This window comes from Aphelocoma coerulescens, chromosome 2 (genome assembly GCF_041296385.1).
Source record: "Aphelocoma coerulescens isolate FSJ_1873_10779 chromosome 2, UR_Acoe_1.0, whole genome shotgun sequence".
Classification (NCBI taxonomy): Eukaryota; Metazoa; Chordata; class Aves; order Passeriformes; family Corvidae; genus Aphelocoma; species Aphelocoma coerulescens.
In genome coordinates this window covers 92,684,729-92,704,921 of record NC_091015.1, presented here as the reverse complement: position 1 = coordinate 92,704,921, position 20,193 = coordinate 92,684,729, and the positions used below count along the sequence as shown (strand labels likewise).

Sequence of the window (20,193 nt, the reverse complement as noted above, 5' to 3'; positions counted from 1 at the left end):
TTACCAGACACTGGTGTTCTTCAGTACACACAGTCCTCATGTTCACAGCTGTGCCTTGCCATGCAAGGCTGAAATCACCTCTCCTTTGCACACTCGAAACACATTTGCCCCTTTCTTCTCCTGCTTTGTGTACATTTTCAGGAAAAAAACATGCTCCATATCAAATCCTCAGAGCAGGATTATTATATTTTAACTTCTGCTTCCCATCCCCTCGCATCAAAAAGCCTGGGTACGTCCCAAATAACACCCAACTTCTCTTCAAGTCAGATTCTACAGACCAGCCAAATTTGCTTTACCTACACCTGATAAAATGTCAGACTTTGCATTTACCTCAAATTGTAGGGTCTCAGCACTTCTCTTGGACTGAGATAATTTTAGTTGTGGTAATGACTGCCTTGAAGTCAGGTGACAATTGCCCAGCTTTTTTTAGCTTCATTCTATGGGAAACATATATGCAAAGATCTGACAAACTTGCATAGTTACTGCTTAACAGAGTGTACATTAACTGGGGCCAGGGGAGGCTGACTATGAAGTCTCACTAATTGCTAATGGGTGAACACAGTAAGACTTTACCTGGGAACCAGAAAAAAAGAACAAGTAAGCAGACCATTACACAACAGAAAGGTGGTGTAACCATGGCAGGAAAGGAAAACTTCCATGCAGTGGCAGTATCCCACTGCAAACCAGAATCAGCAAAAGAACAGGGACAACTTGCTTCACTTACAAGGAAAAGCCACACAGCAATACCATGAGTTTCTGAGATCTTATCCAATGATACAAAAACAGAGGCGGAAACAAGTCTGATGAAAACCTTCCTTCTCATCTCACTATAAATTAAATGAAGTTTAATCAGATATAGACAAACTAGCCAGAAAAACTAGCTCTGGAATCAGAGACAGACTTCAAGTATTCAAGTAAGCAACTCTCATCCGTATCTTTATCCAGAGTTTGAGCACACAGAATCAGTGGCACTTCTGTGACAAGTAAATGACTTTTGAAACCCTTCCTACATCAGAAAGGTCAGGAAAAATTATGGTTGTCTACAACAGCTTATACCAGTAAGAGTTCAGCAAGAGCATCCATCCTTCTGCAGTTTTGTGTTCACGTAACAAGTTGTCCTGGTCGCAGAGAGGGGTCAGAGCTTAGCGCTGTGGCCAGGTTGGTGTTTTGGTGTTCTGTACCTCCCAAGCCCTTGCTGGGGGGATGGTTTCGGAAGGAAAACCCTGGTGCTCCACTGGAAGTTGGCCATTTTGCCTCCCCAGCCATCATGCTGCCTATGTCTGGGGAAGCCATGCAGACATGATCTATGGGAAGCGTCCGCCATCTTATTGTTGTTCCCAGTGGTGAACACCTTCTCTGTCAATAAAATACTTTCTCTTTTTGTATCCTTCTGCTATTAATATTGCTGTTGTTCCTGTGCCATATCTTATTCTTGCTTTGTGCTTTCAGTAAATTGTTACCTCAACCCATAATTTCTGCTTTTGCCCCTCCCTTACTGAAAGAGGCGAAGGAGAAGGGGAGGGGCTTACTTGAGGTTTCTTTTCCAGCTGCTGTTAAAACAGCACACACAAGTTAAATAAAAGCACATTAATATAATCAGAGGTGGCATTTGTGATAATGAACGAGCAACTTATAATATTTGCCTCTTTAGTCATACTCAACTTTTAAAAGTACACATTCAAGGCTGAGGTGTGAAACATCCGTGTCATCATCACGCTCCATCTGGATCAGTTTTGTGCATGCAGCATCATGCCACTTGGCATACTTACTTCAGACATTTGGGAAACAGCTCATTTGAGGAGCCACTTGCACACCCCTTCCAACACCAATAACAATTCTGAAAGAATATGTAAGTTCACCAATTTGAACATTTAACTTATACATATATATTCCCCTTAACTGTAGTGAATGGTGTTCTAACCCATTTTCCATATTAAAGTTCTCCACCTCTATAAAAACCTTTTCATAATTTTAGCTAACAACATGTCCTGGTTTCAGCGGGGAGTTAATTTTCTTCTTAGTAGCTGGTAGAGTGCTGTATTTTTGATTTAGAAGAAGACTAATGCTGATAACACACTGATGTTTTAGTTGATGCTGAGCAGTGCTTACTCCAAGCCAAGGATTTTCAGTTTCTTATGCTCTGCCAACAAGGAGGCGTGCAAGAAGCCAGGAGGGAGCATGGCCAGGACAGCTGAGTTGAACTGACCAAAGGGCTATTCCACACCATAGAACACCATGCCCAGTACACAAACTGGGAAGACTTGGCTGGGAGGGGCCAATCACTGCTCTGGGATGGGATGGGATGGGATGGGCATCCGTCAGTGGCTGTGAGCGAGGGTACTGTGCAGCACTCGTCTTTCTTGGGTTTTACTCCTCTCTTGGTATTGTTGTTATTATTATTAAATTTATTTCAATTATTAAACTATTCCTATCTTAATCCATGGTCATAGGTATGACCTTTTTATCAATTTTCTTTCCCATCCTACTGGGGGAGTGTGGGGACTGGGGTGAGTGAATATCTGTGTGGTATTTCACTGCCAGATGGCATTAAACCAGGACACTGTATTAAGCAATTTAACTACACCTTTCAGTAACCTTGGTGTGCTTTCAGACAATCACTGTACTTCAGTTTTTATAGTGAATATAGATCTTCATATGCCAGGGCTCTATCTGTGTTAAATCTTATCTTCAGCAGGCCCAGTCAAAGCCAAAAATTTCAGTAAAAAACCGAATTAGATGTTTAGGATTCTGTCTCTGGTGTAATTTCCAAGATTTTTGTTTCACATCCCTTAGAACGTTTCAAATCGTAGGCCCACACAGTGTCTATTCCCTCTCCAGTAGTATGATCTGGAATCCAGCAAGGGAAAGGAAAGCGACAGGCAATGATTCTGGCATTACATTCAAGTTCGTCTTCCAGCTTCTTCTCCAACTGTGGCATCTGTTGAGTTACAAGAAAAACCTCTCAGAAGCAGTAAAAACCAGAAGCATTCTCTTTAAAACCTAATTCAAGTGCTCAAGACAAATCCAAGATTTCAGGTTGTTGGTTTTTTTTAATCTTAAGAAAGTATTCATGACATATATTTTGACTTTGATGCCATGACAAAAAATATTTAAAACCAGAAAATGGTTATTGTGCCCAGATGGGTGAGATCAAGGAAATAATAACTTTAAGTTCTAAAAATTAAATCAAAACCCATAAATTATCCTTTAAATAAAAAAAAAAAACCAAACTGCAAAGAAGAGACTTTGCATGCTCCAATTCATGATTCTCTTCAGTGGGATTCTTCTCTGTAGAGAATAAAAGTTCAGCCCCCTGAATTTATGCTATTTATGACACCCCAAGGTTCATGAGCTATTGAGTGATACTCAAAGGTCACCACCACTCAAAATTTACAGTCTAACCCAAGACAGATCCTGGGACACTCAAAACATCACACAGACAACAACCCAAAACAAACATTATGCAGTCACTCTATGGTAAAATACTGTTATGTTAAATAATACTGAAATTGAGCTTAGTCGAGTCCCCACCCCGTTAACATATGCACGTGAATCCCTTCAGCAGCATTCCATGAAACAGAATGTAGAATCATAGAATGGTTTGGATTGAAAGGGACTTTTAAAGGTAATCTAGTTCAACACCCCTGCCATGAGCTGGAATATCTTCAACTAGATAAGGTTGCTCAGAGCTCAGTGCAGTCCCCATCTGCCTCTTTGGGCAACCTGTTCCAGTGTTCCACCACCCTACTCACAAAATTTTTCTTGCTTATATCTAATATGAATCTGCCTTCTTTTAGTTTAAAATTATTACCCCTTGTCCGGTCCCTACAGGCCTTACTAAAAAGGTCTGTCCCCATCTACAAGTGCCCTTTAAGTACTAACAGGCCACAAAAAGGTCTCCCCAAAGTCAAGTCTTCTCCAGGCTGAATAACACCAATTCTCTCAGCCCGTGTTCATAGGAAAGGAGCTCCTCTGAACCCACTCCAACAGGTCCCCAACTGTCCTGCGCTGGGGCTCCCAGAGCTGGCTGCAGCACTGCAGGTGGGGTCTCACCAGAGCAGAGCAGAGGGGCAGAATCCCCTCCCTCCCCTGCTGCCCACACTGCTTTGGATGCAGCCCAGCACACATTTGGCTTTCTGGGCTGTGAGTGCACAGTGCTGGGTCATGTCCAGCCTCTCACCCCCCAGCACCCCCAAGTCCTTCTGGGCAGGGCTGCTCTGATTTGTTCATCCCCCGGCCTGTGTTGGTTCTGGGGGTTGCCTCAACCAGGACCAGCACCTTGCACTCGGTCTTGTTGAACCTCGTAAGACTCTCATGGACCCACTTCTTATCCAGGTCCGTCTGGCTGGCATTCTGTCCTTCAGGCATGTCCACTGCACCACTCAGCTTGGTGTCCTCTGCAATTTTTTCTGAGAGTGCACTTAATCCCACTATTTATGTCATTGATGAACATATTAAGCAAGACTGCTTCTAAAACAGACCCCTGAAGGACACCAATTGTAATTGATCTTCATCTGGACATTGAGACATTGATTGTCCGAATGCAGTCATCCAGACAATTCCTCATTCACTGAACAGTCCATCCACCAAATCCATCTCTCTTCAATTTGGAGAGCAGGGTGCTGGGGGGAACCGTGTCACAAACCACTGTGCAACTCTCCTTGGTTGAACACCTACAGTCCAGCTTTCCTCCATTCACAAAAGCTGAGAGGAGATCGAAGTCAGGGGAAATATCACTACCTTCCTAGAGCAGAGCAACACCATGAACAGCCAGATGCTCTTTTTCTACTAAGTGCTTTGCAAATCCTGCCATGGATTAACTGAGAAATAAATTAACACATGTAGACTTCAAAGAAATTTCTTTCCCATCCCAGATAGCGATTATGTTCTAGGAAAAAAAAAAAGAAACGTAACAGATTTAGCCACTTTTGTCCTTTGGAAAAGTTTGATGGTATGCTTAAGGAGATCAGCAGTGCACATGCATTTGGAGTTCCTTTTATTCTTATATATTGTATCTATCTGAATGAATAATTTTAACAGCAAACTCTACAGTCTACTTCTATCACATGTAAAACACTCTTTACTTTGATATCATGCTGTAACATTTAGATATTAAAAAATTAAGAGGGCAGTAAGCCACAAAGACACTAAATATATAAAATTTCACAAAAAAAAGAAAAAAGAAACAAAACACAAAAGAAAATTATTAGAAAGTAAGACTGACTGAAGAAAATGTATTTCCAAAGGCTGCAAAGACCTTCCACTATCACATACATGCAGGGTGTGCCTTTGATGTAATATCCTATTACAGCTACATTTAAGCTAACAATGGAATATTTTAGTAAAATTATAGTCATAGATCTAATAGATCAAAGAGTTACTTCCAAATATTTTTAAGGCTCTGATTTCATCCACTGCAAATACTTTTGCTGCCACACCTTAAACAAACTAGAAAAATAAGCCCACTTTGTTATCTAAAACTGAAGTGAGGCACCAGAAATTTTTTTTATTTGTTACAGAAATTACAGACATGGACTAATTTTTTAGGAGTAATTATGAAAATTAGTGACACTGCATTGTCCATATTAGCTCAAATGAGAAAACATAGTTAATAGTTCAGCCAAGTTTAGCCAAAAAGAATTGCATCCTTAAACCAGTCAAACTAGTTTTTAATCTAAAGATATCAGTTACATTAGGTGTTAAAATCATACTGTATTTTATGTGAAGCCAGAGTTTGGGGGTTTTTTTTGGTGTGTCAACATAGATACGTAGTTTAGTAAACCTTTTGTTCGGTATATAATCAGTTAAAATACACAGGAGCTGCAAACATGAACACCTGGTAAGAATTCCATCATCCCACCCAGAACAAGTAAGTCTCTCGCTGCAATGACTCAGAAACAAACACACCTTCCCCCCAGATGCTTGCAAGAACAAGAGAGGTCTTAGTCTTCCCTGAAGATCAATAAATTCAGGTTTTTAAAGCTAATCTTGGATATGAAATAAAAGCACTGTGTGACAGCATCAGATCAGGCCAGCATTATTTAAAAAGCTAAAGAGATCTATTGTTCCTCAGTAAAAAAGAAGAAATGCATAAAGGTTTCTAGAAAATTAAGTTAGTCATTCAGGAGGCTGAGCATTAACAGCTCCCGAAATAAATTTAAAGGGGATCATAAGCAAACAAATACTCCGGAAACACGGAGGTTCATATGTTTGCATCTGTTGCATTTATGACGGTACTGTTGCTGAAAGAATTTAAGCTAGTACTGACTGGATCTACAAAACTTACTGAGACCTATTCTGAACCCATTCTATCACAGTTGTTACTAATGTATCCTGCTTTATTACATTTAAAAGTTAATTCAGTATTTCTGCTGGGCTTACTCACATTTTCCCAGGGCATTTGTTTATTCCTAGTTTATTGAGACATCTTTCCTCACCAGCACTTTTCCTCTCGGTGCAAAGAGAGAATTCCTGACGGCAAATCCAAACGTTTCCAGCGCCCCCTGCCGGAACTCAGGCAAGGGAGCACGTACCACCCAGAGCTGGTAGCATGAGGAGCACCACGGCGCTCACTAATATCCCACCCATATCCACTTCAGTTTCCAATACCGGTTACAACTGGAATCAGAAGTAAAGATTTACTTCCAGTGCCGTTGAAAAAACAAACAAGCAAACAAAAAAGCACAGAATAGAAAGGTTTATTTTGCTTCCTGTTACCGCTGCAGAAATGTTTCCAGTGTATGCTGTGTGGTATGGCACCACATACAGCTCTCCACTCACTTCATCTCGCATCTGCCTTAGCAAAGGAACAAGCAATACAGAAGCAAAGGCTGACAGAATTGGGTTTGTTCAGCATGGAAAAGAGAAGGCTACAGGGTGACCTAATTGTCTTCCAGTACCTGAAGGGATCCTACAAGATGGAAAAGGACTTTTTACAAGCACATGTAGTGACAGCACAAGGGGGAATGGCTTCAAACTGAAAGACAGTAGCTTTAGATTGGATATCAGCAAGAAATTCTTCACTTGAGGGCAGTGAAGCAATGGAACAGGTTGCCCAGAGAAGTTGTGGATGCACCAGCCCTGGAATTGTTCAAACCAAGCTGAATGGAGCTCTGAGGAGCCTGGTTTAGTCAAAAGTGCCCCTGCTCATGGCAGGGTGGTTGGAACTAGAGAAAAGAAGGTTGCATGGAGACCTCATAGCAACCTTCCAGTATCTGAAGGGGGCCTACAGGGAAGCTGGAGAGGGACTCTTCATCAGGAACAGTAGTGATAGGACAAGGGAGAACAGATACAAATTAAAAGGGGAAATATGGGTTAGGTATTAGGAAGAAATTCTTTACTGTGAGGGTGGTGAGACACTGGAACAGGTTGCCCAGGAAGGTTCTGGATGCCCCAATCCTAGCACTGTTCAAAGCCAGGTTGGATAAGGTCTTGAGCAACCTGATCTAGTGGGAGGTATCCCATGCACAGGAGCGTTGGGACTTGATGATGTTTAAGGTCCCTTCCAACCCCTTAATATTCTGTGATTCTATGATTATTACTGACTACCTCTGACCATCTGCAGGTTGATCCATGTTGCAGATGAATGTATTAACACTGAATGCCTTGGTATTAAAATATCTAAACATTGTAACAAATAATTAAGCAGTATAATAAATAAAATACAATACTATAATAAAAACAAAAAATAAACAGTAAGCTTACCATTTGAGGTACTCCAAAAACAACAACATTTGTATAATGGGAAAAAGAAACCTGAAATAAAATTTGAGAACAAATCTTATTGAAAATGGTATTTATAGTTGAAAAAATTCTGACCATTTTTTTTCTCCTAATCCCTCTAGCTGCACTTCTTTCAACAAGGATTTAGACCAAAAATATGTAAGGAGATCCCTTACCAACTTTTCATCGCAAAAATTTCCACATAAAGAAAACTTTATATTGCTGAACAGCCAAAAACTTCTGCTGTCTGGCCAAGAATATGGCACCAATTCTGGTAGCACAGAAAGCATTAATTTAGAAAATACCTACAGGATTTTACTAATAACTAAGGGGTTATTCTCACAACTCCTGTATATGATATAATCACGTATGCTTTAAGTTTGCCCCTTCTTTTGTTAAATGTTAGCTAGCTCCAAAAACTTTCTAGGCATTCTGGTGACTGGGTTCTTCCAGTCAATGCCAGGAAGTTCTCCTATGCTCCTCTCTGAACACAAAAACCCCTGTACCCACATAAAACCTCCCAGATAATTCATCAGGCCCGGGCCTGCTCAAGGAGCCTCTACTGATAGAGGAAGCACTTCAACAAAGCACAAAAGCAGCAGAACAGCATACTGAGCCCATAGAAACCAGATTCCCAGCACAAGTACTTTACTCAAAGCCCAATATAGAACCTTGTGGTCAGACAGCATTTCAGCTCTTTCAGGAAAGTATTTCCAAACTAATAAAATCTCTCAATCACCCCGGGTTCATCCTTACATAATTCACTACCTACCTTCCATAAGTCTGAAATATGAAATTTGGTATTCTGATGTACCCCATCTCTCCAGGCACGATATCTGGAGTACCAGACTAGCCACGGATTTAATTCATAACCGACAGCTTGGAATCCCTTTTTTGCAGCTGCTATCACCTACAAGGAAGAAAATAAGTCTTCACTTAGAAACATAAAAGTCTATTCACCTAAACAGGAGCACACAGTTTTATTTAAAATATAAGGGAAAGCACTTTTCTAAGTCACCCAGGTTTTAATGCCCAACAGATTAGTTGTATAGTGAACAAAAACTCAAAACTACATTCTACTATTTTTACTAGTCCAACTGAAATATAGTCAGGCAAACAATATGAAAACAAACATTCACAGGGCAAAGCTGTCAGCTTGCAGTACATCTGTGACTTACATGAAAGTTTAATTTAACACATTCATGACACTGTCTTGAAATTAAAGAGTACCACTGAGAGAACAGTGAAACTCACAAGCAAAAATGCTCAAAATTAGACCACTTATTTGAAAAGCAGTGAGGGGAAGGCACTTGAGCAGCCCCTGAATCAGAGCCAAAATGACATACCAATAGAAAGAGTCTGAAAGTGATCTGTCAATCTACATTTTAAAAAATCCAAAAATGCACTGATTTCTAGAATAAAGGTTTGAGACATAATTTAAAAGGTTGCTGCCAACTTCTAATCAGGAATCACCTGATGAACTGTTAACTTCAAAACAAGCAAGGTGAAATCAGGAAGTATACATTTCTTACCAAAACTTCTCAAACAGCATTACCTGGACAGTATATTTCACACTGTTAAAATAATGCATCTTCCATCAGAGAGCACGTGCAAATTCACCAAAAACCTGACATGGAAATGTGGTAAATATCTTCATATTTATCCGCCAATTACACCTGAGTAAGTGCTAAATATTTAAAAGCATCTGAACAGACTTTTTTCAAGACAGATGCATTAAGGAAACACCAAGCATTCAATTTTAGGTACCTGGCTTTCCAAGTAGTCTTCAGTATCCATTTAGGTACCTATATAATGCATCGGAATTAATGATGCAATACCTATTCAAATCAGATACCTCTGATGAGAGTCAGCAGCCAGAATGATGAACAGAGAGGGCATCAGAAACTGCACTTATGTTATGCCTAAGTTTTTTGGTCTTTTTCCTACCTAAGCACAATTCAAGCAATCTTCACAGATTTGGGTTTCCAAATCAGTTTTTTTTAGCATGCGTTGATTCGTTCACATAAACCATGGACAAAGGTAGCATTCAAGAACTTGCTTGTTTCCATAAAAAACCACCACCCTGTTGCTAAATAGGACTTGAAGCAGATAGTTATGAGAAAGCACACAGAACATCACAACAACAAAGAAAAACCAAACATTTCACAAACTGGGGCTCAAACAATACCCTGGAAACACAGTATCACTTTGTCTTTCATGATTCTCACCATTTCCCTTGGTGTTTATTCTGGTTTCACCACATGGACTTGGAAGTGGGGAAGCCAGCACTGCACAAAGATGTAACTACAGTTCTAGCCACACCAGGATTTTTATTTTTATAATCCATCGCTCAGTGCTCATTTCTTTTTGCACTTCTATCACCTTTGGAAATTAAGCATCTCACAGCCTCATTTGCTGCAGCTACACACCTTTGTGGAATCAGTATCAAGACTGTGATCCCATCTTTTCACGTGAATGCCCTGTGATTCCCTCCAGTCAGCACAATGACATTTTGTCCACTACCTTGGTCAAGCTGCTGGTAAGACTGCAGCAAAAACTACTACTCATCAAAACTGAATGTAAACCTTTCTCAGCTTTGATCCTTTTCATAAGACTCAGGCAAAACCACTGGATGCCAAAGACAAGACACTCATAAGTGTGAGAAAATACAGCCCCACCACTTTTGGCACCTTTTTAAGAGGTGATCTAAGAGGAAGACAACATCCATAACTTACAATGCGGCCATCCCCACTACCAATGTCAACTAGGGAGCCACTTCTGTTTTCCAGCATTTTCAGCACATTCTGGATCTGAGCGGCAGTTGCAGGAACGAAGGGCAGGCACACCTTCCTCAGGGCCGGGGTCACGAAGGGGGTGGCCACAGCATAGAGGGCCACCAAGGTCCCTCCCACACCGGCCGTGACCAGCAGCCCCCAGCTGCTCCCCCGGGAGCCGCCCTCGCCCTGCTCCTGCGGGATCTCCTTCGCTACCGCCTGGGACATCGCTCCTGGGGACGGACAAAGAGAGAGTTTTCGCTGTCACATTTATTAAATGCTCACTTGAGAAAAATCAGTATATTGTAGCAAAGAGATGGGACGTGAAAAAAAAAAAAAAAAAAAAAAAAAAAAAAGCACTTTATACCCCTTCAGATGATTCCCAAATCCCAGGGAAATGCTACAGCCACTAAAAAGCTGGCGCACGAGGGGGCAGGAATGCGGTTTCCATTTAAACCTGAGGCCCTCCACACGAGAGCGGGCAGCAGCGGGCCCCGGAACAGCTCTACAGGGACCTTCCCGCCACGGACCGCCCGGGAGCCCGCCACCGGGGACACGTCCAGGAGTTACTGCTCTTCCTCTGCGGAGGAACTTTTCCCTGGGACATAGCGATATACCCCTGAACACGCCCCGAATTGCCAATGACCAGCCCAGCACTACGCTCGGCCTGCAACACTTACACAGAAGGGCAGTACCACTTCACTACGCAAGGGTGGGGGACCGAAACCTTTCTGAAGACGCTCCGGAGAGAAGCGCCGCGCACACTTTTTTCCCGCCGTGTGCCTGTCTTCACTCCTCCGCCCTCACGTCACCCGGCGCAGCCCGCTGCCGCCGCGCTCGGAGCTCCTACTCCATCCCGTTCAGTACATCCTCCCTCCTTCCCTCCCCGCCCCCGTGAGGGGGGGATGCGGCCGCGGGCGCCGCGCTCCTCCCCCGGCGCCGGACGCTTCCAGAAGGCTCCGCTGGGGGCGCCACAAAGGCCCCGCCCGCGAAATAGAGCGCGGCTGTGGCGGCTGCGCAGGCGCGGGGCCGTACGCGGCGTCGCGGCGGGCGCGGCGGCTTCCGGGTGGTGCGCGCGAGCAGCGGCGGTCGGAGCAGGAGTCGCAGCCATGTCGGCCATGGGGACTCTGGCGTTTGACGAGTATGGGCGGCCCTTCCTCATCCTCAAGGACCAGGAGCGCAAGACGCGCCTCATGGGGTTGGAGGCGCTCAAGGTGAGCGAGCGGGGCGGCCGCCGGGGCCGCCCGCGGGCCCGCGCTGGCTGGGCCGCGCCGCGCCATGCTGTGCAGAGCCATGCTGCCGCGAGGGGCGGGAGGATGCAGCCCCTGGGGCGAGGCGCTGCCGCGCTCATCGCCAGCCCCGCCCGAAGCGCAGGGCGGATGAAGCCTGGTCTAGGCCTGTAAGCATGGGAGAGATGGAGGAAGAGAGAAGACATCGCCCCCGGTGCTGGGAATCGGCGGCATGGCGTCTGTGCGGTCTCCGTGCCGCAGATCCGCCCCGGGGCTTTGGGGCAGCGCGCTTCTCCCCGTGGCCCCTGCCCGGGTCCCCGCTGCCCCCTCCCTTAGACCGCCGCCTGAAGCTTGGCCGCCGAAGGAAGGCCGGGGCTGGGTGCGGGCGATACAAATCCCGACGGAAGAATGGAGCAGACGCTGGAACAGAGAGGTTGTGGGTGCTCCATCCCTGGCACCGTTCAGGGGAAGGTTGAATGGGGTACTGAACAACCTGGTCCAGTGAAAGGTGTTTCTGCCCCTGACAGGGGGTGGGACCTGGAAGACCTTCAAGGTCCCTTCCAACCCAAACCATTTTGTGATGATTCTATGATGGGTGAAATTGCACTGCCTTCTCTTTTTAGTAATGCTTTGAGCATTAGGGCTGTCATTTGGCTGTTTTGCTTTCGATTGCTTTATCACAGCCAGCACAAGCAATACAAGAAAAGGCATAGGAAATGTTTCTGTCATAAAACCAGTCATAGTTAGTTGTCAGTTGAATTACAGCATTTGCACTACTCACTGTGTCTTTTATAGCTTAATGTTGTGATTTCAGAATACATGATAATGATTTAACTTCTGTCTTTATTCTGCTTTGTTGTACAGTCTCACATAATGGCAGCAAAGGCTGTAGCAAGTACTCTGAGAACGTCCCTTGGGCCTAATGGTAATAATGAAAAACTTCTAATGGTTCTTTCTTAGTAATTATTGGGGGGGATTTTCTAGATTTTCCTTCATCCTTTGAACATACGTTTTTTAGGCTTGGATAAAATGATGGTGGACAAGGATGGTGAGGTGACTGTGACAAATGATGGTGCTACCATCCTGAATATGATGGATGTGGACCACCAGATAGCCAAACTTATGGTGGAGCTGGCTAAATCTCAAGATGATGAGATTGGGGATGGAACTACTGGAGTCGTTGGTAAGAAAGTCTTTTAAATTTAACTGTGCTTTTCCAGTGTTAAAATCAAGGTGCTTCAGCTATTTTAAAAAACGTTTTGAGAAGTAACAGTAGTTTTTCTGTAGCACTTCTTTAGAGTATTTATTGTTGCAGTATTCCTGTGAGTTCTTGTATTCGAAGTCTTCTAATTAGAAAGAAACTTTTGTGTCCATTTTAAGTATGGTTATATTTTAAAGTAGTGCTGAGAGCCCTTTTTATACTCTCAAAATTCTTCTGCATAATTTTCTTCTGTAATCTACTTGTCCTGCCTTGGTGCCTGTGCTTTATTTTGGTCTTAACATAACGTGTTTTTTCTCCTAACCATAGCAAGTAGGGGTTTTCTTAGGCTCATTTTTTTATTTAGGAAACCTTGAACTCTTAAAATACTGCAGAAAAAAATAAGAAAGTGTGCTTTTTAATCTGTTGATAATGTACTTAAAATTATGCACCAATCAAGAGTAACCTTTAATTTTTTTTTATAGTTCTGGCTGGGGCATTATTGGAACAGGCTGAGCAGTTACTAGACCGAGGCATTCACCCCATCAGAATAGCAGATGGTTATGAGCAGGCAGCACGCATTGCTATTGAGCATCTAGACAAAATCAGTGACAGCTTCCCAGTTGATCCACAGAACATTGAACCTCTGATCCAGACAGCGAAGACAACTCTGGGCTCTAAAGTGTAAGTCACAAAAACAGAGTATTTAACCTTCTGTTGAAAACCCTGTACGTGGAAAGGAGAAATCCTGGTGTTTTGGTGGATTATTAAATTGTTTGTGTTATTGGAGTGCTGCTGAAGGCTCTTCTATGTTTTGTTTTGGCTAATTCCTCAGTGGACTCATGTCTCAGGATAAGAAATTGTGAATCCTTTGTCTCCAAAGGTTCAATTCCATGAAGTTAAACAGCTGCAGCATCAATTTCATTCTAACCTGTTAGTTCCAGGTTTCTGCATCATAGCAGGTTCCAAAAGTAATGTAAGTCTGTTAAAAATAATTATGTGTCATCTTTTGTTGGCTTTTTTCCCCGCTAAAAAAATTTTAACTTAGGATGGTTCCTTAAGTTCATTTTCCTTTATGGGTTCTGTGTGTAATTCATAAATTCAGACATTAGAAGGGCTTCCTTTGCAGAGCTGTCTTAGAGTGGTTTCTGTTTCTTGAGTGTTCTATAGTAGTTAGTTCTCCTGACTTGTTCCAGATCTGTATTGAGACTATGTTCACAAAGGCTCCTCACACCAACCATATTGTGTGTTCTGTTTTCTGCCATAAGCCAGCACCTTCTATTTCTGTAAACAAACAAGCAGGGCCTCCTCTTTTAGTGTAGTGTGCAAAAGTTGATTGCTATATTGATACTTTCTGCTGTTTGAGATTGATTGATAAAATCACCTTTTTCTTCCAAATTGTGGAAATGGAGTGCAACTTGATTGTATTTTTTTCAAACCTAGAGTGAACCGCTGTCACAGGCAAATGGCAGAGATTGCCGTCAACGCCGTACTGACAGTAGCAGACATGGAACGTAAAGATGTTGATTTTGAGCTGATCAAAGTGCAAGGCAAAGTGGGTGGTAGACTGGAAGATACTCAGTTGGTTAAAGGAGTGATTGTGGATAAAGATTTCAGTCATCCACAGATGCCTAAAGTAAGTGATGTCCTCGTGTGCGTTTCTCGTGTGTAACGGCTTAAATAAGAATTTCTAGTCTACCTCAAATGTTACCCTCATTTATTAAGTATTTACACAGTCTTGTGGTTTGGCTTGGCTTTTGACCCATGTATCAGCAGAGGAAGGGGCAAGGAGCATGGCATCTTTAATATTGGAAGAGATCAAGTTAGAATTTGCAACAATATTGAGAAATTGTGGTGGAAGGGGGGAACTACTGTATTACTAAGTGAGGACAGGTGCAGGGTTCTATGTTATGTAGAAATAATTATCCCTGATGTGTGATATGCTTACTATGCTTAGTGCAATGCAGTGTCGAGATTCTTAACCTTTATGAATTGCCATGTTGTCCTGTTTGGAACACCCCAGAAGCTCTCCTTGGTTTTATGATTGGTGTAGGTAAGGTCTCCAAGTCTTTGGGCAATGTACATCAAGAAAATTTCTACTGTTCTAAAATATTTTTCTAGCAGGTGACACTGTATCCTATGAAAAGGAAGACAAGTGGAAAGTGTCACTCATATAGTAGTTGAAAGGTTGTTACAAAGATGAGTCGTATTCTCAGTGGTCATAGTGCATAGGGATGGTTTAATTGAAATTGGTTTTGTTTGTGAAACATTAAACCATAAAAAGGCATCACTGGTAAAGATTGTTAAGGGCTTAAACAGTGTCTTTTTGTTCTAAGTGGTTTATAGAGACTATTGACAGAATTATTTTGTTATAATTAGTTCACTTTAGAATAAGTTAAATGATCTTCACATTCCCTCCTATGCTTGTGTTTATAAAGATATGTCTGTATGTTTTGCAGATACAAGAAAGCTATGTTAATGAGGTCAAAAATCATCTTTTTTTTTTTTTCATTGCCCAGGAGCTAAAAGATGCTAAAATTGCAATCCTTACTTGTCCATTTGAACCACCTAAGCCTAAAACCAAACATAAGCTTGATGTCACATCTGTGGATGATTACAAGGCACTGCAGAAATATGAAAAAGAGAAGTTTGAAGAGATGGTGAAGCAGGTAACCTTTAAGATGATTTCTGTTTTCTTTGTCTTTCATGGCCTTCAGAAAAAAACAGCATAGTGCATTGATTTATTCCTGTAAATGAGCTGATAATCCTGGTGGGAAGCAACATACCAAGTGGTTGTAATACTACAAATCAAAGTTAAGTTTATGTAAGAAAGAGATGCCAGCTTGGTTTAAAATATATTCTGATCTCTGTGTGTGCCAGAGGGTTCTTCTTGAGAATTGTCTTTTGAGTAAGTTGGGAGAATTAAAACCATGGAGAGTGTTTTTCATTCCTTCATTAGTTCTGATCAGAAGGTTGATGATTTGTGTTGCTTTCAGATAAAAGACACTGGTGCAAACCTTGCCATTTGCCAGTGGGGTTTTGATGATGAGGCAAATCACTTGCTGCTCCAGAATGAGCTGCCTGCTGTTCGTTGGGTTGGTGGACCTGAAATAGAAGTAAGTAAAACTGAGCTTTGTACCAGTTGTCAAAACATTTGTGAAGTAATGGTCTGTACCATATAAAAGTTCAGGCTTTCTGGGTAGAACTGCATAATTGTGTACATGGGGTGGGTACTGGAGAAAAATCGTTGGGAATTTTTGAGAAGAACCTACCATGAAGGGGATTATGCTTTATAATCGGAGCGTGTGCATATTACTTAGTAAAAGTTGTCGGTGTCTAGGAATGTTTCTGCTTTAGTCCTGACATTTGCAGAAATAAAACCGCGTCTGAAGTACTTTGAAGCGATGGGAAGATAACCTTTTGGAGCAGACATTTGACAGATGCTTTGCCACTAGTTTTATGTTGTGAAAACACCATGGAAATACCCTGTTAGAATAACTCGTGGCTGTTTAACTTCAGCTGATCGCCATTGCGACGGGAGGGCGCATTGTGCCTCGCTTCTGCGAGCTCACGGCAGAGAAGCTGGGCTTTGCGGGCGTCGTGCGAGAGATCTCCTTCGGAACAACCAAGGACAGAATGCTTCTCATCGAGCAGTGTCAGAACTCCAGAGCTGTGACCATTTTCATTAGAGGAGGAAATAAAATGGTGAGATGCTTGGTTTGATACGTAGTTGCAAAATGTCTAGTTTCTTTGTAAAGCAGATTAGTACACCCTTCTTGATTTTTGTCTACGTTTTCCTTGGAGTGTGGGCAAATAAAAAGGGATAAGGCTTGTAGGCAGTCAGGACTGTGTGTCAGAAGTAACTTGTTAGATTAACATCCTATGGTTTTAAATGAAAACTTCTGTTTTCTCTCTGTTAGACCATATAGTTCATAAATACAAAAGTAATTTTACCTGTGGATGCTCTTAATTTTTTTTTCTCATGAAAGGGCCACTTTTATGAGTAAAGACATATTAGCATATTTGAAAGATTTGGTTTTATTGTAGACCTAGTTGTATCACCTCTGATGTAGTCCAGTTAAAATAATTTAAAATAAAAACCCCCAATTAGTGCAAACTGTATATCCCAACACCTTATATCCCCCTCTCCCCCAGAACTGAAACCACTTTAAATGCTTATGTATTTAAACTGGGTTTTGGTTGCACTATTAGTGTTAAATTGTATTTACTATAGGTCAAGTCTTACTTTAAATGAAAAACCTTGGGAAAAAAAAATTCTAAATTTGGCCAAACTGGAACAGTACCCTAGTCTGAAAATTTCTTTTAAGAAAGTGGAAATACTGCTTTAAAGGTTAGCATTTCTGTTAAATCTCCTACATCTCTTGAAGCAGAGAGGACAGAAACTGCAGCCTGAAAATAATGTTAGCATTTAAAGTTCAATGGTTTTTGTCTTGTAAATATGCAAGATTGAAAACCTTATCCATGTAAGCTTTTGTTATTTCAAATTATAGATTTAACAAATAGCAGTGTATTTTTGTGTATATTTTTATTCTTTCTTTGCCACTGGATGTCTAACATTCTCTATTTTTAAATAGTGTACCATAGCAGTAGTAGAGCTGCATTGGAGCCATAAAAAGATCTTACAGTTTATTTGCAGTTTCCATGTCTGTATTAGGAACTGCATCTTCACAGCCTTCAGATGTGTGTATTGTCCAACACACGCTATTCTGTGCTTCCAGATCATTGAAGAAGCAAAGCGCTCTCTTCACGATGCCTTGTGCGTGATCCGGAATCTCGTTCGCGACAATCGTATTGTGTACGGTGGTGGCGCTGCTGAAATATCTTGTGCCTTGGCAGTCAGTGAGGCAGCAGATAAGGTAAGAAAGGAACAGTTAAAACTTCCTTTAATGTATGAAGGATTAAGCCTGCCTAAAGAGATTCCAGAAGAACTTCAAAGATCTTCCAGAAAGTTCCGTAACATGTGCTTTCTGACGTTCCCTGATAACCAGCGTTAAAAGTTATCCTTCCCTTCCCTGTAAAAAGTCATTACCAGTACTTTTTACCTTCTGTGCTAGGAGCAGTTTAATTTTTCTTTAATTTTCAAGTAGTTATCATCCAGAGGTATTTGCTAAGTTATTATAACCCAAATAAAACCTGCATATTGTGTGTATATTTTTATATCTAGTATGAAAATCTGCTTTTACTAACACTGAAGTTTAATAACTTAGGAATTTGAATTTATTTTCCTCTAGTGCCCATCTTTGGAACAGTATGCTGTGAGAGCTTTTGCAGATGCCCTGGAAGTAATTCCCATGGCCCTCTCAGAGAACAGTGGTATGAATCCAATACAGACGATGACCGAAGTGCGGGCGAGGCAGGTGAAAGAAAATAATCCTGCCCTGGGCATTGACTGTTTGCAGAAAGGAACAAATGGTAAGAACTGCAACGTGGAGATGGAGGAGCATAAAAGCTTTTCTTTCTCAAAAGCTCAAAACACTCAATATGGTTATTTTAAACCTGTATGTCACTTGAATTATTCTAACTCTTGTGCCTTGTCATAATAAATGGGAATGTGCATGGAGAGTACATGCATGTCTTCCAGGAAGAAAATGTATAATTGTTTGAAAACCTCTATTTGGTGTCATGATTAGTTAAAGATGTTGACTGATACTGTAGTGCTGGAAAGAAGGCTGCTCTTATGATGAGTAGGCTGTGCTTTAAATACTGCAGTTTTAGTGATCCAGGTTACACTACAGTCCTAGAAACAGTTATTTTAAGAAACAGCTTGTGAAGAAGTTTTTTGTGGACAAAAGGCTGGAAATATTTGTAGACAATGATATTCACACCAATATGTCTGCATATATAAACCTGGAGCAAATATGTGAAGACTAAGAAGCCAGTGTATAAAACGTTATTTTCATCTGGATCTACACTTCCCACCTTCTTCCTCTGTTGTTTTTTTCAGAAAAGAATGTGGTAAACTGTTACTTGTACATTCATAACCCTTCTTTGATTAAATGTTCTTGTTTGATGGCATTTGAACTTTCATTTCTTTAGCATTTGGTCAGCCATTAGGGTGCTTTTAATATATGTTTATAGAAATTTTGCTTTCCACCATTCTGCATTATGTTTTGAAAAGCACAATCTAGTTGGGAAAAGATTTGTATCTTAGTGTCCTAGGATCTTTGGTAAGAACCCAGATGTAAAACTCTTGTTTGTACAAATTATGTTTGTAAACCACAACGGCCAAGAGTAGTAATTTCAAAGTGTTCTTTAAAATGATGTGGAATTTACTATCACTGCTTATTAACACTTACAGGTTAGGTGTTACATCCAGATTTGAGGAGAGTGTCTTAATTTTTCTGCTTCCTTTTGGCAGATATGAAGCAGCAGCATGTTATAGAAACCTTGATTGGCAAGAAACAGCAGATTTCTCTGGCAACGCAGGTTGTTAGGATGATCCTGAAGATTGATGATATCCGTAGGCCTGGAGAATCTGAAGAGTGAAGGTTGAAAAGCAGGAAACATTAAGGGGCCACAGCAGTAGCGAAGACGGTAGTATTCTGATGCTTCATCTTCAGCTATTTATTCTGGACACTTTTTGTTTCACATACTGTAATGGCTAGTTGTTGGAAATAAAACAATTTAGCACTGGTGATTTCAAGACTTGTTTCAGAAGTATTGTTGTATCTTTTCTTAGACAGGTGGGAATATTCATAGAAAACACTTCTTGAATGTATAGGGAAAAAACCATAAATAATGCAGCAATAAAATGTAATGGATCCTTTTCCATTGTTCCTTATGGGGGAAGCCCATAGATTCTCATTTTAAGTGGTATGTCACTCTTCAGTGAAACTAGCAGAAATTACTTCAATTATTTTAACTAAATTGAATTAAATATTAACTAATTATTTTAATAGCCTCCGGTAATTCTCATATGTTAAATATATTAACTATAACATTTCAAACTGAAGATTTAAAGGAACTGTATTTCCTGCTTCCAGTTGCTTCCATTTTTTTCTCTTCTTGTTGCCCTGTTCCTGATTTATGAGGATTAAGGAGAGTTTTTTCCCAGGGTCATATACATTCAGCCAAATGAGGTTTCTTCCCAAAACTTTGTCTTATAATACCACAGGTGAGTGCACCTACTTAAAAAGTCCCCAGTATGATCTTAGAGTGGTAGAGTAAGATTGATTAGTAAAGTGCCTTGCCTGTGAAGCTGTCAGCAAGAAACAAGTGGTAGACCAGAACTAATGTATGATTTCTTTGA

At 41.3% G+C, this 20,193-nt stretch overlaps 2 protein-coding genes across 4 annotated transcripts; one reads left to right on the top strand and one right to left on the bottom strand.

Annotated features, from left to right (window-relative positions):
* Positions 1-816: 816 nt before the first annotated feature.
* On the bottom strand, positions 817-11,402 carry ATPSCKMT (ATP synthase c subunit lysine N-methyltransferase). 3 transcript variants are annotated; one of them, XM_069004044.1, is made up of 5 exons: positions 11,177-11,402; positions 10,458-10,729; positions 8,495-8,632; positions 7,705-7,755; positions 817-2,938 (listed from the first exon to the last, which is right to left on the bottom strand). In XM_069004044.1, the coding sequence occupies exons 2-5, from the start codon at positions 10,722-10,724 to the stop codon at positions 2,741-2,743; spliced, it is 654 nt and encodes a 217-aa protein (XP_068860145.1). In that variant the 5' UTR covers positions 10,725-10,729; positions 11,177-11,402; the 3' UTR covers positions 817-2,740. The 3 variants fall into 3 exon arrangements, with proteins under 3 accessions (XP_068860145.1, XP_068860147.1, XP_068860148.1); XM_069004046.1 differs by lacking the exon at positions 11,177-11,402 and adding an exon at positions 10,864-11,153; XM_069004047.1 differs by lacking the exon at positions 817-2,938 and adding an exon at positions 6,703-6,910.
* Positions 11,403-11,533: 131 nt separating this feature from the next.
* CCT5 (chaperonin containing TCP1 subunit 5) lies at positions 11,534-19,587 on the top strand. The gene is made up of 11 exons (XM_069004043.1): positions 11,534-11,710; positions 12,590-12,650; positions 12,744-12,908; positions 13,409-13,607; positions 14,367-14,559; positions 15,443-15,592; positions 15,920-16,039; positions 16,443-16,628; positions 17,663-17,800; positions 18,176-18,356; positions 19,303-19,587. The coding sequence occupies exons 1-11, from the start codon at positions 11,606-11,608 to the stop codon at positions 19,428-19,430; spliced, it is 1,626 nt and encodes a 541-aa protein (XP_068860144.1). The 5' UTR covers positions 11,534-11,605; the 3' UTR covers positions 19,431-19,587.
* Positions 19,588-20,193: the final 606 nt, after the last annotated feature.